The sequence below is a fragment of the Cygnus olor genome, chromosome 1, assembly GCF_009769625.2.
Source record: "Cygnus olor isolate bCygOlo1 chromosome 1, bCygOlo1.pri.v2, whole genome shotgun sequence".
NCBI lineage: Eukaryota > Metazoa > Chordata > Aves > Anseriformes > Anatidae > Cygnus > Cygnus olor.
The window spans coordinates 43,493,903-43,516,856 of record NC_049169.1 but is presented as its reverse complement, the minus strand read 5'-3'; the positions used below and the strand labels follow the sequence as shown (position 1 = coordinate 43,516,856).

At 54.3% G+C, this 22,954-nt stretch overlaps 2 protein-coding genes across 5 annotated transcripts; both read right to left on the bottom strand.

The window, feature by feature from the left end:
- Positions 1-8,068, bottom strand: WBP2NL (WBP2 N-terminal like). Of its 2 annotated transcripts, none has more exons than XM_040554616.1 (8): positions 7,924-8,068; positions 5,932-6,040; positions 5,269-5,404; positions 4,715-4,807; positions 3,662-3,943; positions 3,292-3,420; positions 2,842-2,918; positions 1-1,974 (listed from the first exon to the last, which is right to left on the bottom strand). In XM_040554616.1, exons 1-8 carry the CDS (start codon positions 7,980-7,982, stop codon positions 1,927-1,929), a joined length of 933 nt encoding a protein of 310 aa, XP_040410550.1. In that variant the 5' UTR covers positions 7,983-8,068; the 3' UTR covers positions 1-1,926. The 2 variants fall into 2 exon arrangements, with proteins under 2 accessions (XP_040410550.1, XP_040410560.1); XM_040554626.1 differs by having other exon boundaries at positions 7,397-8,010.
- A 2,178-nt stretch (positions 8,069-10,246) lies between these two features.
- On the bottom strand, positions 10,247-22,846 carry SEPTIN3 (septin 3). 3 transcript variants are annotated; one of them, XM_040554567.1, is made up of 10 exons: positions 22,462-22,846; positions 17,164-17,355; positions 16,814-16,942; positions 15,993-16,074; positions 15,272-15,409; positions 14,805-14,922; positions 14,252-14,347; positions 12,737-12,836; positions 12,378-12,429; positions 10,247-11,107 (listed from the first exon to the last, which is right to left on the bottom strand). In XM_040554567.1, the coding sequence occupies exons 1-10, from the start codon at positions 22,727-22,729 to the stop codon at positions 10,972-10,974; spliced, it is 1,311 nt and encodes a 436-aa protein (XP_040410501.1). In that variant the 5' UTR covers positions 22,730-22,846; the 3' UTR covers positions 10,247-10,971. The 3 variants fall into 3 exon arrangements, with proteins under 3 accessions (XP_040410501.1, XP_040410513.1, XP_040410523.1); XM_040554579.1 differs by having other exon boundaries at positions 12,737-12,833; positions 22,462-22,838; XM_040554589.1 differs by lacking the exon at positions 22,462-22,846 and adding an exon at positions 21,380-21,609.
- Between the last annotated feature and the right edge of the window lie 108 nt (positions 22,847-22,954).

Genomic DNA, 22,954 nt, shown 5'->3' with positions numbered 1-22,954 from the left:
AGGTATCAACACTTCTGTATTAAAGTGCAATTCAAAAGTTACAAACTTTTTTTTCTTTTTCTTTTAAATACAGAGTCATTAGAACATCTCTAAAGGTGTTTTTAGATAAGGAAATTTACTTCCCCCCATGCAGGGCTGCTTTAGGAATTCAAACAGATAAGTCACGCAGGCCTGACTCACAGGAGAGCCCTGGCACCCAGGTAAAGAGGGAAAACACCCCTTCCCCTTCGCTGTGAAGGTAGGAAGGCTGTAGAAAAGAAGTACAATCACCCCATACGTAAAGATCACGAGGGTCTCCACCAGCCTAGAGAGGTTCCCGTCAGAGCAGGTTTAATGGCACTACGTCCTAAGGAAGGAGGAAAGGTTGTGACTGAGCAGCCACATCCTCTGCAAGAGAGCTGAGCGTCAGTAACACCACACCAGAGGCCGCAGCTCCCAGCGGAGCGGGCACCGCACCCCTGAGCAACCAGATTCCAGTACTGCAGCACCTGCCCTTGATGCTGCGTGGATGTGGGCACGCCTGTCTTGGCTGTAACAGCCCGAGGAAGAGACAAAGGCCACTTTTCCCCAGCACGGTGGCACAAGCTTGCTCAGCAGAGGGAGCCAGGGCTGCAGGACCTGTCTCCTGACAAGGCCAGTGCCAGGTTATCTTCCTAATGTAACCTATTTTGCTCCGAGGCAAGCAGCCTCCTGCTCAGCTCGACTCCATTAGGCGTGAAGAACAGCTCTGTGACACAGGATCACTGCACAGATACGGGACCTGCTTCTGGGAGGGCGAACAGAAGGAAGACTGCAGAAGGATTCGCACGCCTGCCGATCTCGGCTCGCTGCTCTGCGGCACACCTTTGTTTGCTTTCCTCTTCAACGTCTAAAAGGCAGGCTGATTTTATGGAGTCACTGTTTGCTTCCAGTTACACTTCTCACAGCTCCTCCGCCATCAGCATCTGAAAACTGACTACGTGCAGCCTGGCGTCGCCGCACATCAGAGACCTGCCAGCAAACACACTGTGTCTTCAGAGATCCAGTCACTACAAAGAAGCGTCTCACACCTGAGGAGGAGACACCAGGCAGTGCTGGCTCTCCAGACACCGGTGAGTGCAGCACCTCAGCACCTCCGCTTACCGCCCTATTTTGCAAGGGTTTGGGTTAAACGGGAAAGATGGCGAAATGCTAGCAGAGGACCTGCTGCTTCCAAAGCAGGTATGTCTGTGCCCAGAAACTCCTCTTGCTACCAGGAGTGCAGTAGGATGCTCCATCCCAGAGCTTGTGCTGAGCTGATGGGTTTGGCCTCACCACGCTGGGGCCCATTCTCTTCCCACTTACACCACCAAATGCTTCAGTGTCTCTCAGGATGCGTTTCAGGATCAGGATGATCTCAGGATCACCCTGCGACTGTTAGTCCAGGACTCAAAAAGTGCTCCCAGCATGACACAGGATTTCCAGAGTCCCACCTCACACTGAGCTGTGCCACGGTATAAGGAATTTTAACACCTTTCTGGGCTACCCAAGAGTCTATGTGAGAAACTTCATGGCTTTCTATACCTTTCTTCTTTGGCGGTGCTTCAGAAGAAGTTAAAAGTTTGGCATTCCATGTAGTTTTACTCCAAAATGCCAGAGCCTTCGTATTTTACTCTCAGTGATGTGGTCTACTGGTTTAAAAAGTCCATCTCTCTCCTCATGCCAAAGGCAGAGCAAAAGGTTAGTGCTTCAACCCCGTGAGATAAAGCAAAGAAGCAGGAAAAGTGCCGTTGTTCTGCCTTGTATTGCCACTGACTTAATGTTTAAGAGGGCAGGCGCTCAGCTGCCCAGCACTACTTACACTGTATATACACAAAGAGACCTAGAGATGCGCTAACCGGGTGGGTAGTAACAGCCAAATCGTCCTCAGGGAGAGAGAGCGTGGGAGGCCGGCTGCAGTTCCTTCTGTTAGTTGTTCTTCTTGTCCTCAGGAGGTGCGTAAGGAGGTGGCTGATCCTGGAAGGAGGTACAGTAGAGTCAACAACCCCGCTTTGCTTTATGAAGAGCTCTTCCCGGGAGTTCTCGGGCTTGGCTTACAAGAAATTACTGCTCTTCAGCAAGCTACAGCCAGAGCCGAGCGCTGTTTTTTAAGCGGTTATTGCACTGCATCGTCCCTCTCCGGTATCAGTTATGCTCCAGGATATAAGCTCCCTCCTGTAACATTTCCAGTGAAGGCCCCCTCAAAAACAGGTAGCAAATGGTCTGTTGCAAGGAATGCACAGCACTGTTTTAAACCCCTTTGTCTCTGTTGACGCTCAGAGTCCGACCCAGCAGGCAGCAAGCCCCCGGGCTGAGGGCCAGCTTCACGGCTACGTCAGTCTCCAGCCCACGAGGGAGCCGTGCGAGGCAGCCGAGGGCGCAGGCAGACCGGCTGTCACCCACCAGACGCAGGCTACGGCCCACCTACCGGCTGCCACTGACTGCACCATGACAGACCTCCCCACCGCCAGGCAGCCCAGGAAAAAGCACAAGGAATGAAACCCAACTACTCGCATCCTTAAGCGACCTGCTCTTCTCTCTCTCTCCTCACTCCCACCCAGTACAGAAGCAGAGAGCTCTGTATTCTCTGGGCACATGCAAGTCTTTTGTACACGTAAGAGTGAGACGAATACTGAGATTCAGCTGGATTAATCTTAATGCCCTCCTCTTTCTTTCTTGATCAAGGATTGGCGCTATCATCCACGCCTCCTCCCAGGAGGGTGCATGTTTTCTGTGCATTTTCAAAACGAAGGCACTCCAGACTTTACTAGGAAAGCCAACTCCTGTCTGTATCAGTGACAGAAGAGGAAGCAGGCGCACACAGACCACAGGCACGGTGCTTACCATGGGCATGTAGACACTGTGTGGGTTGGCAGGGTTGTAGTACGCACTGGAAGCGGCTTCCATGGCCTTACTGCTGCCTAGAAAGGAAAGAGAAGGAGCAAGCGCAGGTCATGCCCATCTCACATGCCTTATGCAGCCACCACAGCCCTCTCGCCCAGCTGTAGCTCTTTTGAGGAGTCGACACACATCCCAAGAGCCAGCACCAACCGCGGCAGGCTGACTGAATTCAGAGCAATTCACGAGGGCTGCCAACTGGCTAGTGCTGACCACGAGCTGCACAGCGCGGAACCGAGTGCCTTGCCAGCCCCGTTATCTCAAACGGATCAAGAAGGCTTTGAGCTCCTGCAGCAACAGCTTCCCCACACCAGCCATGCCCCCAGCGTCACCCGCAGTCCAAACCCCCAAGCGCCCTGTTGCACCAGAGCCTGGCAGGCCCCCAGCCCTATTTACCTGGCACCCCTGGGTCCGCCCAGGCTGCGGGAGGTGGTGGGGCTGAGGGTCCTGCAGGAGATGGCCCAGAGTAGGGGGGAGGAGGTGCCACGTACGGGGGGTTCATGTTGGGGAGTGGTGGGTAAATACCTGCAGAGAGATGGCACCAGATGGATGCTTTAGACTGGGGCAATGGTAGAGAGGGATAACAAGCTCCCAGGCCCAGCAGCAACCAGAGACACACAGCTGTGGTCAAGAGCACAGGACAGATTTTGTAAGGACAAGAATCCTCGGTGGAGACAAAGCTCCAGTAACCCTCACTGTTGCATTAACGCTTCCTTACAACTAACAGCAAAACGCCCCACCGCTCCTCCTCACGCAGCTTCCATACCTGGAGTCTGGGCGTACGGATACCCCATGGGCTGCGGCGCAGGTCCGTAGGCGTTCGCTGGAGGTGGTGCATAAGGGTACGGGCCGTTTGGGGGTGGAGGAGGAGCGTAGCCCCCTGGTGCAGGCGTGTAACCCCCTGGAGCAGGCACGTAGCCCCCTGGAGCAGGCGCGTAGCCACCCGGAGCAGGCGCGTAGCCACCCGGAGCAGGCGGGGCAGGTGCATACCCCCCTGGCACAGGTGTATATCCATAGCCAGGCGTCTGGAGAGGAACTCCGCTGGAAGCTAAAGAGCACACATCTAGTAAGCCAGATGTCCTTTTGTTATAGCTGAATGTATAGAATAAAAAGGAAAAAGTCCTATTCATGCAGCCCCATTTCCCATCACCTACGTTCTAGAGATGCTCAGCACACGGTCCTGGCATAGTACTGGGTTTGGAAAGCATTTAGGTGCAGCCTCCTCACTGCAAGCTCACAGGGAGCTAAAGGAAACCAGCTGCAAAAACACCAGCTATCAGCCAACGGCTCAAGCACAGAGCTCTCACAGCTGGAAGAGAGGGCTGTTCTAAATAAGGGTCAGTACGGTGTTTTTTTTCAAACCTTGGTATCAGAACAGAATGTACATTTTTTTTTCCTTTTGAAAGCTTTAAATAGAAATTAATATTATTATTTCTAAATTTATTTTACCCCTCTCCAAATGTGGAGATGTTAATTTGCCCCCTTTCACTCCATGATTAGAGAACTGAGTTGACGTTAGGTACATGGATCAATTTTTCACCACCATATACTTCAAATTTTCTTCCCTAGGGCAAATCAAGTGCCATAGAAAAAGGTATGCCACCCCAGAGGCACAAACTCCAGAATATTACTAAAAAAGCAATAAGATGAAATAAAGAAAAAGGATTGGAAGGAAAAACAAAACGTCCCCTAGAAAAGGAAAAATACATTGTTATGGAAGATGTGTAGGGTGCCCCCCAGCCCACAAACTTCAAAAAGAGCACCATTCTCTAACTGGCTCAGCCAGCCGTGGGGGAACTGCAGCCTGAAGATCCCTTACCGCTAGAGGCAGCTTTGAACATCAGCTGTCCAAATTCAATGGCTCCTCCGCTGTTAAAAGTCAGTTTGAATGTCCCCTGTCCTTCCCAGCCACCTAGGAGAGAGCATTAGAATTGAAACAGACGATTAACCTCCTCAGCAGCCGTCAAGACGGCAAAACAGTTTAGCAAAAACAATTAGCAAAAAAGCGGCTGCTAATTCTATCAGTATCGGTGACTGGGAACTTGGTCTCTTGCCCAGCCTTCCAGGTCAAGGACGGGAAAACAAGCACAAGCAGAAACCAAGTAAACACGACACGCAGAGCAAGACGGAAGCTACAGGCTTAAATAAAAGTCATCCTGCAGAAGTCAGTTACTAGGTTTGGGGGCAGACAGTAACACTGAAGTTAAAGTTCAGAAGACCTGAGTTACCTTAGTCTGGACAAGCAAACTACGCTGCCGTAGCTACACTGTCCACCCGTCCCCTGTGCATGTAAGCACTATTCGATGTTTAGCAGAAGAGAAAAAGACCTGTGACACTCGGGAAGATTTCAGTCTACAAAGCACGGGCACGTACCTCCTGCCTCGGCGTGGATCTGTCCTTTGATGTAATTGGCAGAGAAAACAGGCTGCTCAACAGAGCACTCCTTCACCAAATAAAATGGCATCATGAAGGACAGCATAGGATCCTTGCCCTTTGACACGAAGATCATCTGCAAGACAGGAAGGAACATTTCTGAGTTAGTTAATCAGATACAGCGTGGTTATGGAGTTCTGGGTGTAGTAGCATCCAAAAAGAGGATAATTTAAGCCCTATTATCAGTACGTGTTGTGTTGTTTCACAGCCTTCATGAGATGGAATCCCAAACAGATCTGACGGCATGGCTAACTCACCTGAAGCACGCATGTTCCAAAAGAGCATACTGCTTAAAGCACGCACAGACAGTTACAGTTCTATTGTTCTATTTTTTAAGGATCAGCCATGACAGTTTTCAAAGAGAATAATACCTACTGATGTATGTAACATATTCTCCACATAGCGATTTCCAGGTTTGTACGTTCCTTTGTAGGCATCCAGGACTGTGACACAGGCAAGAACTGTCCTATTTCCACCAGCCTTTCTCCTACCTAGTACCCCTAGTGGTTCCTCTCATAACAAAAATCACTTCTCCTGTTACCAGCTACGTCTCTTGTCTACAGTCCCCGGAGAAAAGGGGAGCCCTGTTCACATCAGACTTACCCTGTAAGGGGTGAGATACAACATCCCCTTCTTGGTGCCTTTGAAGGCTTCAGGCTTGCCCGTCACGTCGCTGAAGGAGAGCTCCACATCTTTGCACTGTTTGAGAACACTGCAGGAGGAAATCAGACCAGTTGGAGAGAGCCTCAGTGACAGCTCTGACACACAGACACCCGTCACGCAGTCCCTGAACGTTATCCCAAAATACTAGATTCTAAGGCAGGCCCTCCAGTTTTCCTTTTGGACACACAGGGATGATTTACCCAGAGCGGAAGAATTCCTTCTCTCACCTTTGACAACCCCTGTCCTCCTTCACAAAGAGGAACTTTAAAAGACAGGAAGAGAAACTGCCTCCAAAACCATCAGGCTGAAGGAATTGCTCTCTCTGCTTGGCAAGAGCCTCAGCCCAGAGATTAGAGCACAGAAGGGATGAGCTGAAACCATGTGCTTGAAGTCAAGGAACGACCTCAGAGCAAGCCTCTCACCACATCCATGTTTACATCCAGGACCGGCCACCAGAAGGGAAAGCAGAACTGCTGCACCGCCACACCCGCTGCGCAAACTGAGGACGTTGCTTCACAGTACCCTGACCGCTGGCCCTACTTCACATGATTTAAGCAAATATTTGTGATGAAGAGCACCGTGCTAAGGAACCAAACGAGGAGCCATGGACATCAGCAATAAGGTTATTATTGTTGGATATTTATGGGAACATCAGCAAACTCTGCTAACAATGCCAGAGGGGAAAGGTCAGATGGGACCTGCAAACACTACAGGTATGGAGGTGACTGAAAAAAAATTAAATATATTTTCAGGAAAACAATCATCTTGAGAAAGAGTGTCACTGAATCTAGGTGGTGGACCCTAAACATATCACCTGGTAAGAAAAGTTCCAGAATAAACAAAAGAGCCTTGGATGTGACAAGCTTGTAATGTGTTTCAACAGCAGAAAAATTGGAAGCATTTTTTGGTTCAGGAGCACAGAAAACAAACAAAAAAAGACACTGTGACTCAACACAAGCCAGATGAGGCTGGATCTAAAGTTACTGTGACATGTTCTGATCAGCCTATCCCAGAAATCGGATCAGGTCAGGAAACTGCAAATTGGCAGGGTCAGGGTATGGGAAAACACCCAAGAGCCCTGTGATTTCACATTGTGTGGTCATTAGGGAAGAGAAAATGTGGCAGTACAGGTGTACCTGAAACATTCAGATGTCCAAGAAGGAAGACTAGCAAAGTCTAGCTTTAATCATGGGAAAAAAAACGTCCTGACAAAGTCTGCCGGGACGTTACTTCAGAGTTTAGCTAGATGCAGATTCTCGCGCTGGCTGGGGGGACAGACGGACAGCAAGGCAGAGCTCTTTGTATTTCCAAGAGGCGAAGGGGGAGTATTTCTCCCAAGCTACATAAAGCCAACTCCTCAACGCTCCGAGTCTCACCAGCGCACCTCCTTAACTGCATCACGCACCAGAATTTCACGTTGGGTTGCCTCATTAGGAGCAGCGTCTGCGTGGTCACTCCGACGCTCGCCTACGTGAGCGGCCGGGCTGTGGCAAACAGCAGGGCCTCCGCCGGGGCCGGGGCCGTGCCGCCGAGCGGGTCTGTGCCCCCCGCGACGCGGTGGCACGGCCGGCACCTCGCTAAACCAGCCAAAAACACGTCTGGGAGCGCGTGCGGGGCCCAGACCGCGGTCACTCGTGAAGGCGACGTGATGTGGAGCGTGGTTTTCCTACCCCACGCCAACACGAGGAGCTTCGCCGTGCCTCCTGGTCTCCGGGACGTCTCCAGGACTTCCCCGGTCGGTCGCTTCACGGACCCCACCGGGGGCTCCACGGGCACACCCCGGGACGTGGGAGAGGCGCCAGGCGCTCGGGCCTCGCCCTCCGCACGAAGCCTCCCGCGAGGCCAAGCGACGCCTCCGCCGCCCCCAGGGCACCCCCCAGACCCTACAGGCGGCCCGGAGCCCCCCTGCCCCCCCCCCCCCCGGCCCGGTACCTCTCGCCGCCGGGCACCACGACGCCCCCCTCCTTGGAGTGGTTCCTGTTCAGCGCCATCTTGCCCCGCCGCCTCCGCCCCCGTGACGTCACGGCCCTGCCCGCCCCGCGTGACGTCACAGCGGGCCGGGGCTCCGCGGCGCTTGTCCCCGGGGACCGAGGGAGCGGCACCGGGCCCGGGAGGGGAACGGGGCCGCCCCGCGCCCTGTGCGTGCGGGTCCCGCTGTCTCCGCCCGCCGTGAAGCCAGGCCCGGGCCGGAGCGGGGGCGCTGTTTTGGTTTCGTTTCTTTTTTTTTCCTTTTTTTTTCCTTTTTTTTTTTTCTTTTTCCTTTTTTTTGTTTTTTTTCCCCTTTTTTAAGGACGAGCCCCGGTCTCCGAGGGCACCTCCCGGGCGGAACGGGGCCCCCGCCCTTTCTCGCCCCCCCCCCCCCTCCCCCGCACAGTCGCACTCCCGGAGCGTTCATTTGTAGGGTTGGGGCCACCCGTTTATGCATCCTTTATAAACAGCCCACCGCAGAATTACAGAGCATTGCTTAAACCCCCCTCGTTACAAACACACCCCAAAAAATTCCAAACATGGGGCGAGCCGCGCCGCCTTGTCCCTGCAGCTCGGGGTATGAGCGAGGGAAACTCGTGCCGGCGGTGCCAGCTCTCTGCCACGGCCCCGGCTGGTCCCAGCGTCACTGAGGTGGCCGTACCGCAGCCACCAAGGTGCCCTGTGGCACCGGCAGCGCCTGCCATGGGCAGGGTGACACGGCCCGGTGGTGACAAGAGTCCCCGTGAGGCAGTGGCACGGCCACTGAGGGCCTGTGTGAACGAGCACCTCCACACCGTGGAGCGTGGCGGGGTGTCTGGGTGGGGGCTTTCACGTTGCACTGGGTTTAACGCGTCGCATGGAGGCTGCCGAGGCTGAGACGTTCCTGGTGGCCTCGTGGAGTGGCCTCCTGGAGGGACAAGCTGGGAGGAGGCTCCTACGCCACGCTGGCCGATGGGGCTGGCAGGACGGCTCGCAGCGTGACCGGGTGTTTTCTGCAAGGCCCGTGCGGTGGTTGCGGGCAGCCATGAGGAGGCTTCGATCCCAACAGGGTCTCGGAGGCCTGGCGCAGGTGGGGTGGTGGGTGCGAGGCTGTGTGGAGCACTGGGAGCCATGAACATGGGTGGTGAGAAGAGTGAGAAGGGCCAGGAGGGCCCTCGGGTCCTGGCGATGCTGAGAATGGCTGATATCTATGTATGGATGGGTGGGAGCGAGATGGAAGAGCACCAGAGAAAGACACAATGTGCACGCGAGCTCTTAGATGGTTCTGCTGGGGCTTGGAGCACCCTCGTCCCAGTCCTGGCCCTGACCAGCTCTGTTCACAAACCTCGGGCTTTGCTTGAGTCACCCCCTGCTGTCCCCGCACAGGGACCCCTTCCTCCCTCCCGCACCAGCCTTTCCAGCCCCCCATCCCGAACCACCTCACTTCCCTGTACCCACAGCTCTACCATCCCACACCGAGACCTTCTGCACGTGCAATGCCAATGCACCCGGCTGTTCTTCTGGAGGGGACAGCCCCTGCCAGCTGTGTGACACGCATCAGCCAGGTGACAGAGACTGCCACACTCAGATGTCCTCTGCTCCTCCCTTCTGCCCAGGCAGCCCTGGTGCTCTCTGCCTGGCTCAGGGACATGCAGAAAAGAGCTGGCCACCGGCAGGTGTGAGCATTTAGCCTTCAGTAAAGCCGTGCCTTTGTCTGCTCCTGGGTCTTTACCTTCCCTCCCTGCCTCCTCCAAGGGAGGGTAAAGCAGCAGCTTCCCAATGTGACACAACAACAGCGCATTGATAAGGAGGAGGTGTGAGAGCTGGTGAAGATGGAGAGGAAGGAAAGGGCCTGGAGAAGAGGAAGGTTTGTGAGGAAATGAAGGAGAGACAGAAAGGGGAGAGAGCAGGGAAAGTGAGATGGAAGGAAGGAAGGAAGGAAGGAAGGAAGGAAGGAAGGAAGGAAGGAAGGAAGGAAAAGAAAGAAAGAAAAAGAAAAGGAAAGAAAGAAAAGAAAGAAAAGAAAGAAAGAAAGAAAGAGAGAAAGAGAGAGAAAGAGAGAAAGAGAGAAAGAAAGAAAGAGGGAAGAAAGAAAGAAAGAAAGAAAGAAAGAAAGAAAGGGTTAAAGGCTATGGAGGTTTAAAAGGGAATGAGGACAAAAATTAAGGAGGAGGACAGGGAAGCTAGGAGAGGAGTAGGAGGGGCTGGGGAGTAGCACTGGGCTGAGACTGCTGAAGTAGCAAACACAGATGTGAGAAGGTATTTCTTGTGTTCCCACCACCAGCGGAGACCAAGGGAGACATCCTGATGTTCGTTTACTCTTTACTTTTGGAAAATATGGCTCTTTCCCCCAAGCACTTTGATGCTTTTCAGGTAGCTGCTACGGCCCAAAATTTAATTCTGCGTCTCCTCCCCTCACTCATTTCCCCCGAACCACAAAACATGTCAGTCTGTCACTTCTCCCATCTATCCACTTCCAAGTTGCCATTTCCCTTCGGGAAGCCACAGCAAGAAAGGGGGGTAAAATGCTGGGCCACCATCCTGTCTGAGCAGTCGTCTGTCTTCCCACCCGCCAAGGACCTGGGAGAAAGCCATCACGTGAAGATACTGCATGCTCCAACTCCACTGTCTCTCCTGGAGTCTCTCCTTGTCATACCTCCAAGAGATAAAAACATGCCCCACACCTCCCACCTCCGAAGCCCTCTTGCCCCCATAAATCATTCCCCCCTTCCTATTTCCCCCAGACAAGACACACAGCTGAGACACAGAAACAAGAGAAAGGAAGATGACGGACAGTCAGCTGTGCAAAAAAAATAAACCAAGAATGAGGACGGTCTGGGAAGGACGGAGGAGATGCCTTTGGTCCCCCTCCGGCACACAGTTAGGTGCAGGCACACACACTCACACGCACACAACCCTCACACACACAGAGGATGTTCCACATGCTTCAGAGACAGGCCCACGGTAGAGCCAAGGGTAACAGGGGTGGGTTTTCGTATCCAGAGACATGATGTGACAGCGGAGAGGGGTCATTCACAGATTACTTTCGTGGTTTTCCTCTGTCTCAGCGGTCATGGGGGGCAGCCCTCCGTTGTCGTTCAGCCGCTTGGCCCTGTAGGTCTCGTAGTGGATGTTGTGGGTCACTTCTTTCAGGTCCTGAAGGTGGGTCCTGCCCAGGACAAAATGAACGTGGGGTTGGAAAGAGGATATGATAATCAACATCAGCACTGTCAGTGTTAGTTTTCTGATGATCACTTTATTCCCTGAGATAAAGGGAAGATTTCTCCAGTCTGTCTGGTTAACGAACATACCCTCTTTCTGTACGGGCGCCATAACACAGCAGAGAGCTGAAGCATCAAAATGCAAGAGGACACAAGCACAGGATGCAGGACATGGGCTGAAATCCCTGGCTGTGCTGGCCAGTGTCTTGCCCCCTCTCAGACCTGTGCTAGTGGGACAGCTACTGGCCAGCCTGGTGTGTGAGAGCAGACAGGGCTTAACTCTTACATCCAGCTTCCAGTGGTGGTAAGACAAGGAAGCACCAGTTTCAGGTCCACCAGGGACTGCAGCCTGCAGAACACTGCCATGAGCAATAGTCCCTACCATCCATGGAACACCCATGGTCTTGGGTTGTCTTATGTTTTGTGATCATCACTTGGTCGGGATGCTTTTACTGGTAGACTCGGGGAAAGCACGTCTGCTGTGGATGGTCCCATGGTACAAAAAGAGGGCAGTATGGTGACGTCAAAGCATTGTACCTGGTGAAATGTCTCAATACCACCACCCCCACAGGTGGAGTGAGCCACAGGACTCTGGCTTTAGTGTGTTTCCCTTATTTTCTTTTTTTTTTTTGGTGCTGTTTAAAACCTTAGGGTGTTGATAGCGAACAGAGGTGACCCTGGATCTTTGCAGCTCTTCTACAGAATTTGAGGCAGATATAATTTGTGCTGAGACAGCTTCATGAAACATGTAGAAATAGGACAAGACAATGACAGCTGATTGAAATAAGGAGCTTTTTACTTCCAGGTCATATGTTCCAGCCCATCCCTCAGCCTGGTAGGACACATGGTCTAGGATGGGGTAGTGGCCTCTTTGTCACAGACTCCAGTGCAGACCTATGTCAGCGTCAACTAGAAGTTTTTGAAACCTAATATCCTTAATGGGATAGAGGGGGAGTGCTTATTACTCTGCTTTTCTTAAGTCATCCAGATCATACATGAAAACTAGCACTTACTTGACATAGTGGTCAAGAGAGGCACTAGAGCATCCCCTGAACTTACACAACTAGCCCTTAATTCAATCCAACCCTACCCCACAGAAGCTTTTACTGCCTGAAATGTGCTTTATCTTCCCTTCCATAGGGGCTATTTCACTCTAAGAGGGTCTCAGGAAGACTCTCTTCTCACCAAGAGAAAGCTCATGCATGACCATGGCCTTACCTGATGACAAAATCTCGAAGGAGGGCAAATTCACAGTGAGTGAGGTTTTCCACTGAAAAGAAAGCAAGCAAATGTTACGTTTGCATTTTCAGCAACCCCTTTGTGGTTACAGAGCACGGCAAGGTCACTGCCGTGGGGCATGCTCCAGGTGGGCTGAGCCTGTGTACTTCAGAAAGGACGGGCAGTTGTGCCAACACCTGACAGCAGAGCTATCTAAGAATTCTCCTCTTTTCAAAAAACAAAACAAAACAAAACAAAAAAAGGCATGGGAAGGTAATCATGGGACGTTATCAAGACCATAGTCTATTACTAGGGCCTGCAGAAGTTCTTACATCTCCCAGAAACAAGTTTTTCCTTACCTTCAATGATTCCCCAAGGTGTTTTCCTGCCCAGGACTCTTTTTCCATTCACTTGGTACTCCTTGTCACTGCCCACTACTGCGAAGGGCATGCTTTCCTGCTGGGGAGAGACACATGGAGAGACCTATCAAACCCCTTCCAGAGAGCAGCACCATCACTGCTCCCCATCCACCTCCCTCAGAAAACAGAAAGCACCTGTCTGCAGAGCTTATTTCTTATGAGTGAGACTACCGAACCTAGACCAATGAGGCTGAAGTGCAGAAGGGAACGTCGTGCCCTTCTCACAAACAGCAACAGTTTGGAGAAGCAGCAAAACCCGTCTGGTCTTCCCCAGAATGTGTGATGTGTTGCCAAATGGGAAATGATTAATTAAGCTGGGGGAGGTGGGAATTTCTGCTGGGGCTGTGACAGCTAGGGGAGTTGAAAGGGCAAGTGCCAGGCTGCAAGGCAGTTACTCCTGGAATTTCTTGAGGACTGCCACGGAAGACATCTTATTTCCATTAATAGCCTAGCCACAAAAAACGATGAGTGGGATAACTAAATGCACTAGCATCACAAAGCCAGGAGGAGCTGTCAGTACAGAAGAAGATGTACGTAAGTTTGCGGCACAAAGAGCAGCATTTAGGGAATAACACCAAGAATTTCTGCTATAACTTCTGAGCTTATGCACAAGCAAAGACTGAAGGAGGGGAAGGACCCCATGTGCCAGCCAGTCACAAGATGACCACGAGTCACCAGCGTGATGCAATTGTTTACAGAGGATGTGGTCCAGTTCAGATCTCGGAAGAGACAGGGAAGCATCGGGTACCTGCACCAGTGCTAGAAAATCAAATCAAACCGGAGCAGGCACAGAAAACAGTGACTAGGAGCACAGACTGCTGAGGAATGGGAAGCTCAGTCAAAGGAGTTTATCTCATTTAGCTGACCAGAAGAAGGCCAGCAGAGGATAAACCTGTTCTCTACGAATGCCTGAGTGGTGCATGGGGCCACTAGGCAGAAGTGCTTGAGTCAGCGTTGGCACAAGAACACGGATATAGTCTTGGGTACAACTTGGCCATGAACACACACAGGCTTGAAATTAGATGGTTTTTAACTCTCTGAGGTGGGAGGGATGGGACAGGCCTTCCCACAGGGGCTGGCAGGGCAGAGCGCTGGACTGATTTTCAAGTTGAGTTTGGTCAGTGGATGAGAGGGCTCACAGGGTGGTTGCCTGGGACAGAGGCTGGACATCAGCCACACATCTGGCCCATTAGGTCCTTAACAGAGGCCAAATGGAGTGTTCACTAAGAGGAAGAGAGATGCAGTCCTTCCTCACACAGCCTTCACAGCACCCTGTGACAATGACAGGGACAAATGAAACTAGGAAGGATGAACAACCATCCCTTACGTCCATTGCATCTTTCATGTGAGGACCATGAAGCACTTAAAACCTCCCAGTGACATGTGTTTTACACTCATTAAATCTGACCAGCCCTCATCCCCCCCCTTCCCCTCCCACAATAAAATGTTTCCTACCCTGATTTTGTCGTTCTCTGTTTTATCCTCCAAGTCCTCATCAAATTCTTTCTGGGGGTAAAACTCGATTCCGTTTACTTCGAGCTCTTTGCGCACCTGGGCAGAGAGACATTTTGGAGCACAAGCAACACAAGTCTGAAGGGAAGGCAGGCAGGATGGCTGGGTAGATGTGTTTGTGAGATCCTTCCAGCGGGGAAGGGCTGGAGGGACTGTCCCCAGGGAAGTGTGCAGCAAAGCGAGGACACATGGCAGCAGTGACAAGTCATCCTTCCCCAGCCCTGGTTACTTGTCTGGCTCTGCAGATCCTGTGACAGAGCTTATGATGGGATGTCACGGGGATACCCCCCCTTGAACAGGTGTCCTCAGAGCCATGGGCAGTTGTATCTTCAGGACAGTGGCAGGGCTTGCACACCAATCCCGTGCTGGACTCTGTGGGACCGTGGGACTGCGTCCCTGGGGGCTGTGCTGCAGTCCAGCAGGGAGGATACAGCTCATTTCTCCCATCTCCCAGCCAGGGCAGGGAGGGATCCCATGCAGGAGAAGAGATACTCACTCTCTGTTTGAATTCAATCTTCTCCTCCAAGGTCATGGTGTCAGCCTTGGCAATAACCGGGATGATGTTCACTACCTTGCTGAGGTGTTTCATGAACTCCAGGTCCAAAGGCCGCAGGCTGCAGCCCAAGAATGAACAACACGGAAGGCGTCACTTTTACCCTCCTCGCCCTTCATCCTAGTGACTCTCCCAGCATCGGGGCACCAGCAAAACCTCCCTTGTACATAACCCTCTTGCTGCTACTGTGATCGCTCCTCCTCCTTCCCATCCATCCTGCCCCCTCCCAAAAAACACAGTGGCATTTCTCCTGCCTTTGTTATCCCAGACTCCTTTAAGCTCTGCAGCACCCTAAATTAAGCTCCATGGGCAGGACCCCTGGCTGTGCGGCTGAGACCGAGCAGTGCAGGGTGTATGCCTGCCACAGAGGCACAGAGGGGGTGAGGAAGGACAGGGGACTTTGTACGTACGAGTGGCCTGTGGGGGAGATGAAGTAGAGGCAGCAGTGCACTCGTGTGTCTGGAATTCGCTTCTTCCTCGCAATATTCACTTCCTCTTTCAGAAATTTTTCATATTGCTCGTTGATGTATTTCTCGATAGGCTCCCAGCTGTTAAGGTGGGGGAGAGAGATTAAAAGACAGGTACAAATCTCCTCATGTTCCTGCCTACAGTGTTCCCAGCTCTGACAGCAGCAAAGCAAACTCTGGCATAAAATATATCCACCGCCAGCATCTCGCCATCAGCAGAGATGTTTAAGACTTTCTCTAACTATGATGAGAGGCTTTTGCAAACCACAATGGAAATCAGCAGTTAAATCAGTGGAGAGAGGAAGGAAAGACCTGTTGGTGCTATGGCGGGGGGCTGCTGAAGGTTGCTCTTCGGGAGAAATCTGGGAAAAAAATGGATTGGCTGAGTTGGGGCAGAACAGCTCAATTTTCAGCTATATGTAGAATTTGGGGGAACTCATCCTGGGAAGGAGATTACATTTTTTTTGCCTGGTTTCCTGGCAGTGATTTGGATCATGCATGCAAACCCATGGTGCTCATAATTTCACATCCCCATTACTGACCCCCTGAGCACAACAGAATCCCAGACACGTTCCAGGCCAAGCAGATGAGCATCACTCCAGGTATCAACCTGACTGCAGCCCTTTATTGGGGTTGCAAGGTCCTGTAACTGGGTAAAACTCACCAGTTCTCATTGTTGATCTGGTCTCCGAATCCTGGGGTGTCTATCACTGTCAGCTTCATTTTGACACCGCCTTCTTCAATAACTGGAGAAGAAATTGCAAACAATCATACGCCTCCCTGGGGGCCTGTTCCAGCATGAAACATGTCTCTGTGCCCTACAATGGAACAAGAGCTCTCTGCCCTTATCTTTGCCCACCAAGCAAGACCAGGTCAGCTTGGGTCATGCCTCAGCACTTGTGACCCCAGTGGAGCTCCTGACTCCAAATTTTGGTAACCCCTGCACAAAAGCTACATTATACACCTCTGCTGCAGGAAAACAGATTTGTGCTCAGTCTGTGGCCCACGGGTAGTGCCTATTTACAGAGCTTGTCCTCCCCTCCATACATATCCTGAGTCTGAGATGACGCTCATTATTTTGCACTGTTTTAGCAGCTGTGCTGATGTCTTGCTATGACGATACGTGCTCTGCTAGGTTTGGGATGGGGCCCATCAGTGCGGTTGGCATAGACCAGTAAATGTCTGCAGGTGGGGATGACTTATCATAAGGTTAATCCACACGTGCAGACTAATGTCTTGGCAGGGAAATATCTGTAGCACTTTTTCTACCTCTTACTTTTGGCTATGGCATCAGTGGCATGCATCACTGTTTAAGAAAATCCTTGGCTGGGTCTGAGGTCAAATAAAACTGGCATTTCTCCTTCAGCTTCCCATGGAGAAAGGGCTGCCTTACAGCAACGTACTGCTTGCACAGGATACTGGGGTCGTCTGCTGGACCGTGCTGAAGCATCAGCATTGCCTGCACCCCAGCAGCCTGGCTCTTACCATGCCCGATGGCTTTGATCTCCACTGTCTTGGGGATCTTCTCCTCCCGGTTCCAGCCCGAAGATTTGCGGCTCACCTGGGATTTGAAGAGGGTGTTCACCAGCGTTGACTTTCCCAGTCCGCTCTGACCTGAGGATTGCAAAGAAAAAGCTCATGGCTTATGCATTGACAGCAGGCCCAGGGGATGGAGCCAGGCTGGCAGGAGAAAGGGCTGTAGGTATCTCCTTGCCTTGTGCGAGCTGTCCTTTCCCCTACAGCAAGCACTGTCCGCTCCCTCCTGCCCTCCCTTCCTGGCCTCACGGGAGAGCACCCAGCCATAGCTCCCAGTACCTCCACTGGTCTCTGCCTACCTACAACCATGATGTTGAAGTCGAAACCTGTCTTCATGGTCTTCTTGCGCATCTGCTCAATGATGGTGTCGATGCCGATGTAGCCCAGCAAGTTGGCATTAATGCCCATGGGTTTCATCGGCACTACTGGCTTTTGTCGCGGCTCTGGGACTAGCTCAGACATGGCTGATTCGGTTTTGCTCTCCACTGGTCCTGCACAGGGAGAGAGGTTGAAAAATCATCACTCAGGTATAATAGGGACCTCCCTGCTGCCCTGTCTCAGGGGCGGAGTTCAACTTTGCGTGTCCATTTCAAGGGCTGCTGAGCCTTTGAACAGCCTTGCCTTGAACAGCAAGATTTTAGCAGTAAGGTTCTTCTTGGAGGAACATCCACCCGAGTTTCCAGAGTACTCTTCTACCTATCGTTCTAGATTTGATTTGATTTGCCTCCCAGTTCTCATCAGGATCACTAGAGGTTTGCCCCTCCAACTTCAGCATGAAATTCGTAATGGAACAGACTTTCAAAAATGATCATCTGTCAAGTTCTGGCATTGAAACAGAATTTGGGATTTAATGTGAGGACTTGCAAGCTTGGCCCCTGCCGGGATAGGCTGCACGACTCTGTGCTGAGCTCCACAGAATAAAGCGATGCTGGAAATGCAAAGCATGGCAACAACCTCCATGCTTGCCTCCTTTCCACAGGTTGGTGGGTTGTGTCATGCCCACCAAGAAGCTAATCAGCTGCGCCTTTCTCTCCTCCCTCCTGTCCTTGCTCCTTCCATGCAAAACAAACTGACAGAGAGAAAGGCCCTTCTGGCTTTCCAGCCGTTCCAACTCTTTTTTGGATGACAGCACACACAGCTTGGGGCGGGCTTCAGCCATTCATCTCCATCTCTTGCCTCGTTAGTGAGCAGCTCCCACCCACCGCAGGAAGAACCCGAGGTTGGGAGAGGACAGGGCATGGAGGAGAGGCTGTAATTGGTGGGGACGGGAAGCGTGAGGGCCGGCTCTGGGAAGGAAGATGAAGGGGACGGGAACCAAATACCCTTCACATACAACCCAGCTGCAAGCTGGAGCCTCTCCCACCCTAATTACTCGGCTCCCCCATTCTTTGTCTCATTAGATGGTTATTTTTCCAGGACAGAGACAGCATGTGTTTTTGCTTGCTAAGCACTCCTCTTATTCTGTATGCCGCTCCCATTCAAGTATCTCACACTAAATTACCCCTTTCCATTATTTTGGTGGTGGTTTTTCGCTTCTCTCAGCAGATCCCTCAGGCGACTGCCACTTGGCAAGGGACAGACGCCTCCTGGGTAAGAAGACAACTCAGAGGTCATGGGGCTGGGGACACAGACAGCACCAGTCTGGGGTCCCAGATAGCTCGGCCAGGTCAGGTCAGGGGCTGGGGAGAGGTCAGGGAGATTTTGTTCTTGGACAGGGCTAGCTGTGGGGGTGGCTGGCGACCCTGCCTGCTGTATCAAAGCGTCTGTGCAGACACAAAAGGCTGCTCTACACAGGGAAAAAAACACATATTATATAAGCTTTACGCTGCTTGGAAGGTGAACAACCTGTGAACAGCCCTGAGGTAACGTCCTTAGGGTCGGGGCTTCGTGCCACCTCCGTCTCACCCTGCCTGCAGGGAGTGGCCTGCAGGAGGATGCCTTCCTGCCCTTCCCCACGGAGCAGGGGCTCTCTGAGCCATCACCACCCTCTTCTGCAGCAGCGAGCAGCACCCTCAGGGACCAGGGCAGAAGACGAAGCGTTGGCCAAGCCGGGTTGGCAGTTGGGAGCTACTCATGCTGCCGGCGGAGGCAGCCTGCCTAGCCGAGTGCTTCTCAGCTGCAATCCATTCCTACAGCCATCACAGCCGGTCTGTGCCCCTCCTGCTGACACAGCCTCCCCCAAGGCTCCCCGTGTCTTCTTCCAGCTTTCTCAAAGCTGCTGCCAGCCAGAAAAGCCCATTGCTCTGGCACAGCACGGAGGGCTCTGCCCTTCACTTGTCCTCTCCTGGGCCGCCCCGTGCCACCTGTACCAAGGACGGAAGGAAGGAGCTGGCAGTCAACCTCTAGGCTCACCAAAAGGTTGATAACTCATCCCTCAATCTCTCTGCGCTGAGGAACAACTTGCCCAGAGCTGCCAGATGTTGCTAACTCTGCTGTGAACATTGCAACACTTGGCCATTTCTTGGCAGGCTTTGCTGCTGGAGCCAGGAGCTTGTTGTGGCTGAAGCAGATGTTTCAGAGTCAGGTCCCAACAGCCTGAGCACCTATAAAAAGCCCCAAGATCAGGAAAAAAAAAAAAAAAGATGCCGAGAGGTCTCCTTAAATACTCCCTGAATTGTTTGTCACTGATGCAGCTCTGGGAGTTTTGATTTTGGACATTCAAGGTCTCAGGGGAGATGACACCCTCCAAACCACGGAGATTCCTCTCCACGTGGGGTGCCTTCCCATTCAGCCTCTGAAAGGCTGAATGGGCTCTGAAAGGCTCTGAAAAGCAGCCCATTTTGCGAGGAGGCACCTGAGGGCTCAGCTTCATGCAGGTGATTTTCCACCCCTTGACTGCCACGGAGAAATCCAAGGAGCCAACTGAGGGCCAGCCAGCCGGTGGGTCAGGGCGTGCAGGGCCAGAGCCAGAGCTGTGAGAGGCACTTTAAGACGTGAAACGTGCCTGCCTGCTCTCCTGGGAATGGCTCTGTTGTAGGGGATGTAACGCTAACGCTGCTCTGAAGCCTCATTAAAGCTCTGACCGAATGGTCAAGAGGCAGCATTATGCACCCTAGGCACACCCCGTAGCCCCCCTGGCTGCTCCCCGTAATGAATCCATGACAGACCGCTACGGTCAGTGCAGCTGATAATGAAAAGGGGGTTAACCAAGGTTAACCACTCGCATCCGCTGTTGGCGTTCCCACCCGTTTCCCTGCTGCTTTGTTCTGCCTGCTGAGAGAAGCTGATTTAAGAGGGCGGCTGCTGGCGATACCTCTGCTCCCGGGCGCTGCAGGGAGAGCCGCAGTGCCTGGGGCCAGGGCAAGCAGGGACGGAGCAGCAACGGGTGCCTGGAGGGGTCCCGGCCGGCTCCGGCCTCCAGCACCCACCAATCCACCCCAAAACCTCTCCGGGAAGGCCGGTGCTCCTGCAACACATCCACCCGCCCCTGGTGTCTGCAGCAGCTTGCTGGCGATGGAGGCAGCCCTGCGGGTCGGCCGTGGGCTCAGACTTCCATCCCCTGTGTCCTGGGGCAGGCCAGACCCGATAACCTAGATACAGTCTTATCCCCTCCCCCTGCCTTCCGTCCTTTGTCTGAGTGGCAAGAGGGAGGGAGGGCTGGAAGCAGCCGGCCAGCACCACGAATCCATCTCCCAGAGCATGGAGAGGCTGCTCAACCCCCCTGTAACACATCCACGGCCTCGCTGCGGCTCTCCTCCCGTGCGGCACAAGGCCCTCCGGGGACACCGACCCACTCATGTGTCTTAATCGAGCCCCTGCCACCCGTGTGGCCCCAGCCCCGTGTCCCACTCCACAGCCTGAGCATCACCGGGCATTTCGAGTAGGGCAGGGAAACTTATCCCAGCCTTCTGGGCTGCCGCAGCCTTGCTGGCAGCACCCTTCCTCCACGTGCCCTCACCGCTCTGCAGAGGGCTCGGGCTCTGCCGGGGCCGCAGCGATTCCACGCAGGGCACCGTGTGCCGAAGCCTCTGGAGATGCAGGAGCTGGAGGTGAAGGGGCTGTACCCTTGGCAGCTGGCCCAGCCTGGGCTGCACCCCGAAGAGAGAGGATGCTGAGCACCCCAGGACCAGGGCGTCCATCCCTCCGGAGCTGCCTGTCCCCTGCCCGCCTGCTGGCTCCTGCGCAGATGCCCAGGGAGCAGCGCAGGGCGTCCCCACTGCCCCGGCAGCAGCTGCCTGTCAGTGGCAAGGGACAAGCCAGTGGCAGAGCAGCTCATGGGCTTTCCCCAGCCCTGGACCAGCTGGGATTATATCTTTCTTTCAGAGCAGCCCCTGGCGACAGCTACTCCGCATCAGCACCACAACCGCCACCCCTGCTCCTTCTCCTTCAATGCCAGACCTCTAGCACGGAGAGACGAGAAGAAAAACCACAAAGCCGGCACCCATTTCCCCCGCTGCCCTTCAGAGGCATTCAGCCCCAGCAGCCGGGGCTCGGCAGCGTGCGGAGGCTGCGTGCACAAAAAGCCCGAGCGTCCCTCCGGCATCGCCCAGCCCTGCCGAGCCCAGAGCATCCTACCTTTGAACATGAAGCTCCCTTTGTCTCCGAGCACTCTCCCAAGGGGGTGGGTCTCCCCCCACTTTCCTAGCCTGACGCTGGCGCAGCGCGGTGGGCTACGAAGCTCCGCTTTTACCTCTCTCTCTTTCTTCCCTGTCCTCTTCTCCCCCCTCTCCTTTTTCCCCTCCTTCTCCAGCGGCTATTTCAGCTGAGCGGGGATGCTGGTGCTGCTCCTGCTGCCATCGTCATGTGACCTGAATATTAAACATCGCTGCAAAATCTCCCCCCGCGCACCCTCCCCGCAGCCAGCCCCAGCTTTGGGAACCAGGGGCTGCCACGGGTGGGCTCCACGCGCCCCGAAGAGACCCCCTCGGGTGCACAAGGCGCAGCCCCCCCCTCCCCACACCGCACTGGCTCTTCTTGCCCTCTGCCTCCCTGCTCCCCAGCGGCCGCAGAGCATCCCTGGGTGCTGCTGTTGTTTACGGGGAGATATTTAACCCCTCGTGGCTGAGAAACCACTCAGCCCCACGGGTGTTTGCTGGGGTTGGGGGATGGCAAGGTCTCCCGGAGAGGGAATTTGGGAACGGTTTGTTGAGACCGATTTGCCCTTCAGCTCTGCTTGCAGAGGCGTGAGAAACCTCTCCTCCCTTGGCACCGCGATTGCCGGCTGCCGGCCCTGGGTGCAGAGGCACGGCCATCCCCTGTGTGTGTACCGGTGTGCGTGCGTGCGTGTGCACACGCGTGTGCGGGGAGCGGGGCGAGGTGCTGACAGTTGTGTCTGGGGAGCCGTGAGGGTCACCTGGCTGCCCTCCTGCCTGGTCCGGCTGCTTCAGAGGGAGATGTCCCTTCCCTTCTCCGACGGTCCCCGCCAGGTGCCATGGCCACACCATGCTGGGGCACCAAAGTTTCGCTGCTCCTGGTACATTGCCAGCTCTGGGACCTTGCTGGTCAGCCAGCCACATTTCCCCTCCGGATGCCACTCTCCCCCAGCACCTCCACTGTTCCTCAGCACCACTGGGGAAGAGGGGATGCCCCCGTGCCCCCCATCCTGCCCCACACCGAGCCCCCGGGTGCCCCTGGCCCGACCCGCAGCGCAGACCCACCGGTGCGTGGGTCCCCGGTGCCCGGCGTCTTCTCCGCTGGGGCAGCCTCAGTCCCGCCAGACCCCGGAGCGTGCCGGGGGCGTGGGGGGACGGGGGTGACGGGGGCCGGGCCCCGCAGCCGCTGCCAGGGGGTCCCCCCGTGCCGCAGGGTGACCCAGAGGCAGCTCCGCTGGGTGGGGGTCCCAGAGGGGCCGTACCGCCGCAGCGGGGGGCCCGGGATGCGGCTGGGGCCGGCCGGGCGAGGGCCCGGGGAGACGTCCTCCTCCATGGCGGGCTGCAAGCAGAGGCGTGAGGGCAGGGATCAGGCTGGGCTGAGCAGGGCCAACATGGCTGCAGGGCCCAGGCCTTGCCTGCCGCCAGGCTGGGGGCTGCCAGGGTGCCCCAGGAGCCGCTGCCCTCTCCGCCGAGTGGCTGCCGTCCTCCTGGGCAGCCCGAGCGGTGCCCGCCTCCGGCCGCCACAATGGGCCGCTTGTGGCCGGCCCGAGGTGCCCCC

Excerpts from the sequence above, each read along its gene's own strand:
- WBP2NL (XM_040554616.1), bottom strand. The coding sequence starts at position 7,982 with ATGGCGCTGAACAGGAACCACTCCAAGGAGGGGGGCGTCGTGGTGCCC. Across the intron at positions 6,041-7,923 it reads GTGGTGCCCGGCGGCGAGAG|TGTTCTCAAACAGTGCAAAG; the intron begins GTACCGGGCCGG and ends TTCCTCCTGCAG. Across the intron at positions 4,808-5,268 it reads GATCCACGCCGAGGCAGGAG|GTGGCTGGGAAGGACAGGGG; the intron begins GTACGTGCCCGT and ends GCTCTCTCCTAG.
- SEPTIN3 (XM_040554567.1), bottom strand. The coding sequence starts at position 22,729 with ATGGAGGAGGACGTCTCCCCGGGCCCTCGCCCGGCCGGCCCCAGCCGC. Across the intron at positions 14,348-14,804 it reads AGATTGAATTCAAACAGAGA|GTGCGCAAAGAGCTCGAAGT; the intron begins GTGAGTATCTCT and ends CTCTCTGCCCAG. Across the intron at positions 12,837-14,251 it reads CAGAGAACGACAAAATCAGG|CAGGAAAGCATGCCCTTCGC; the intron begins GTAGGAAACATT and ends GTCTCTCCCCAG.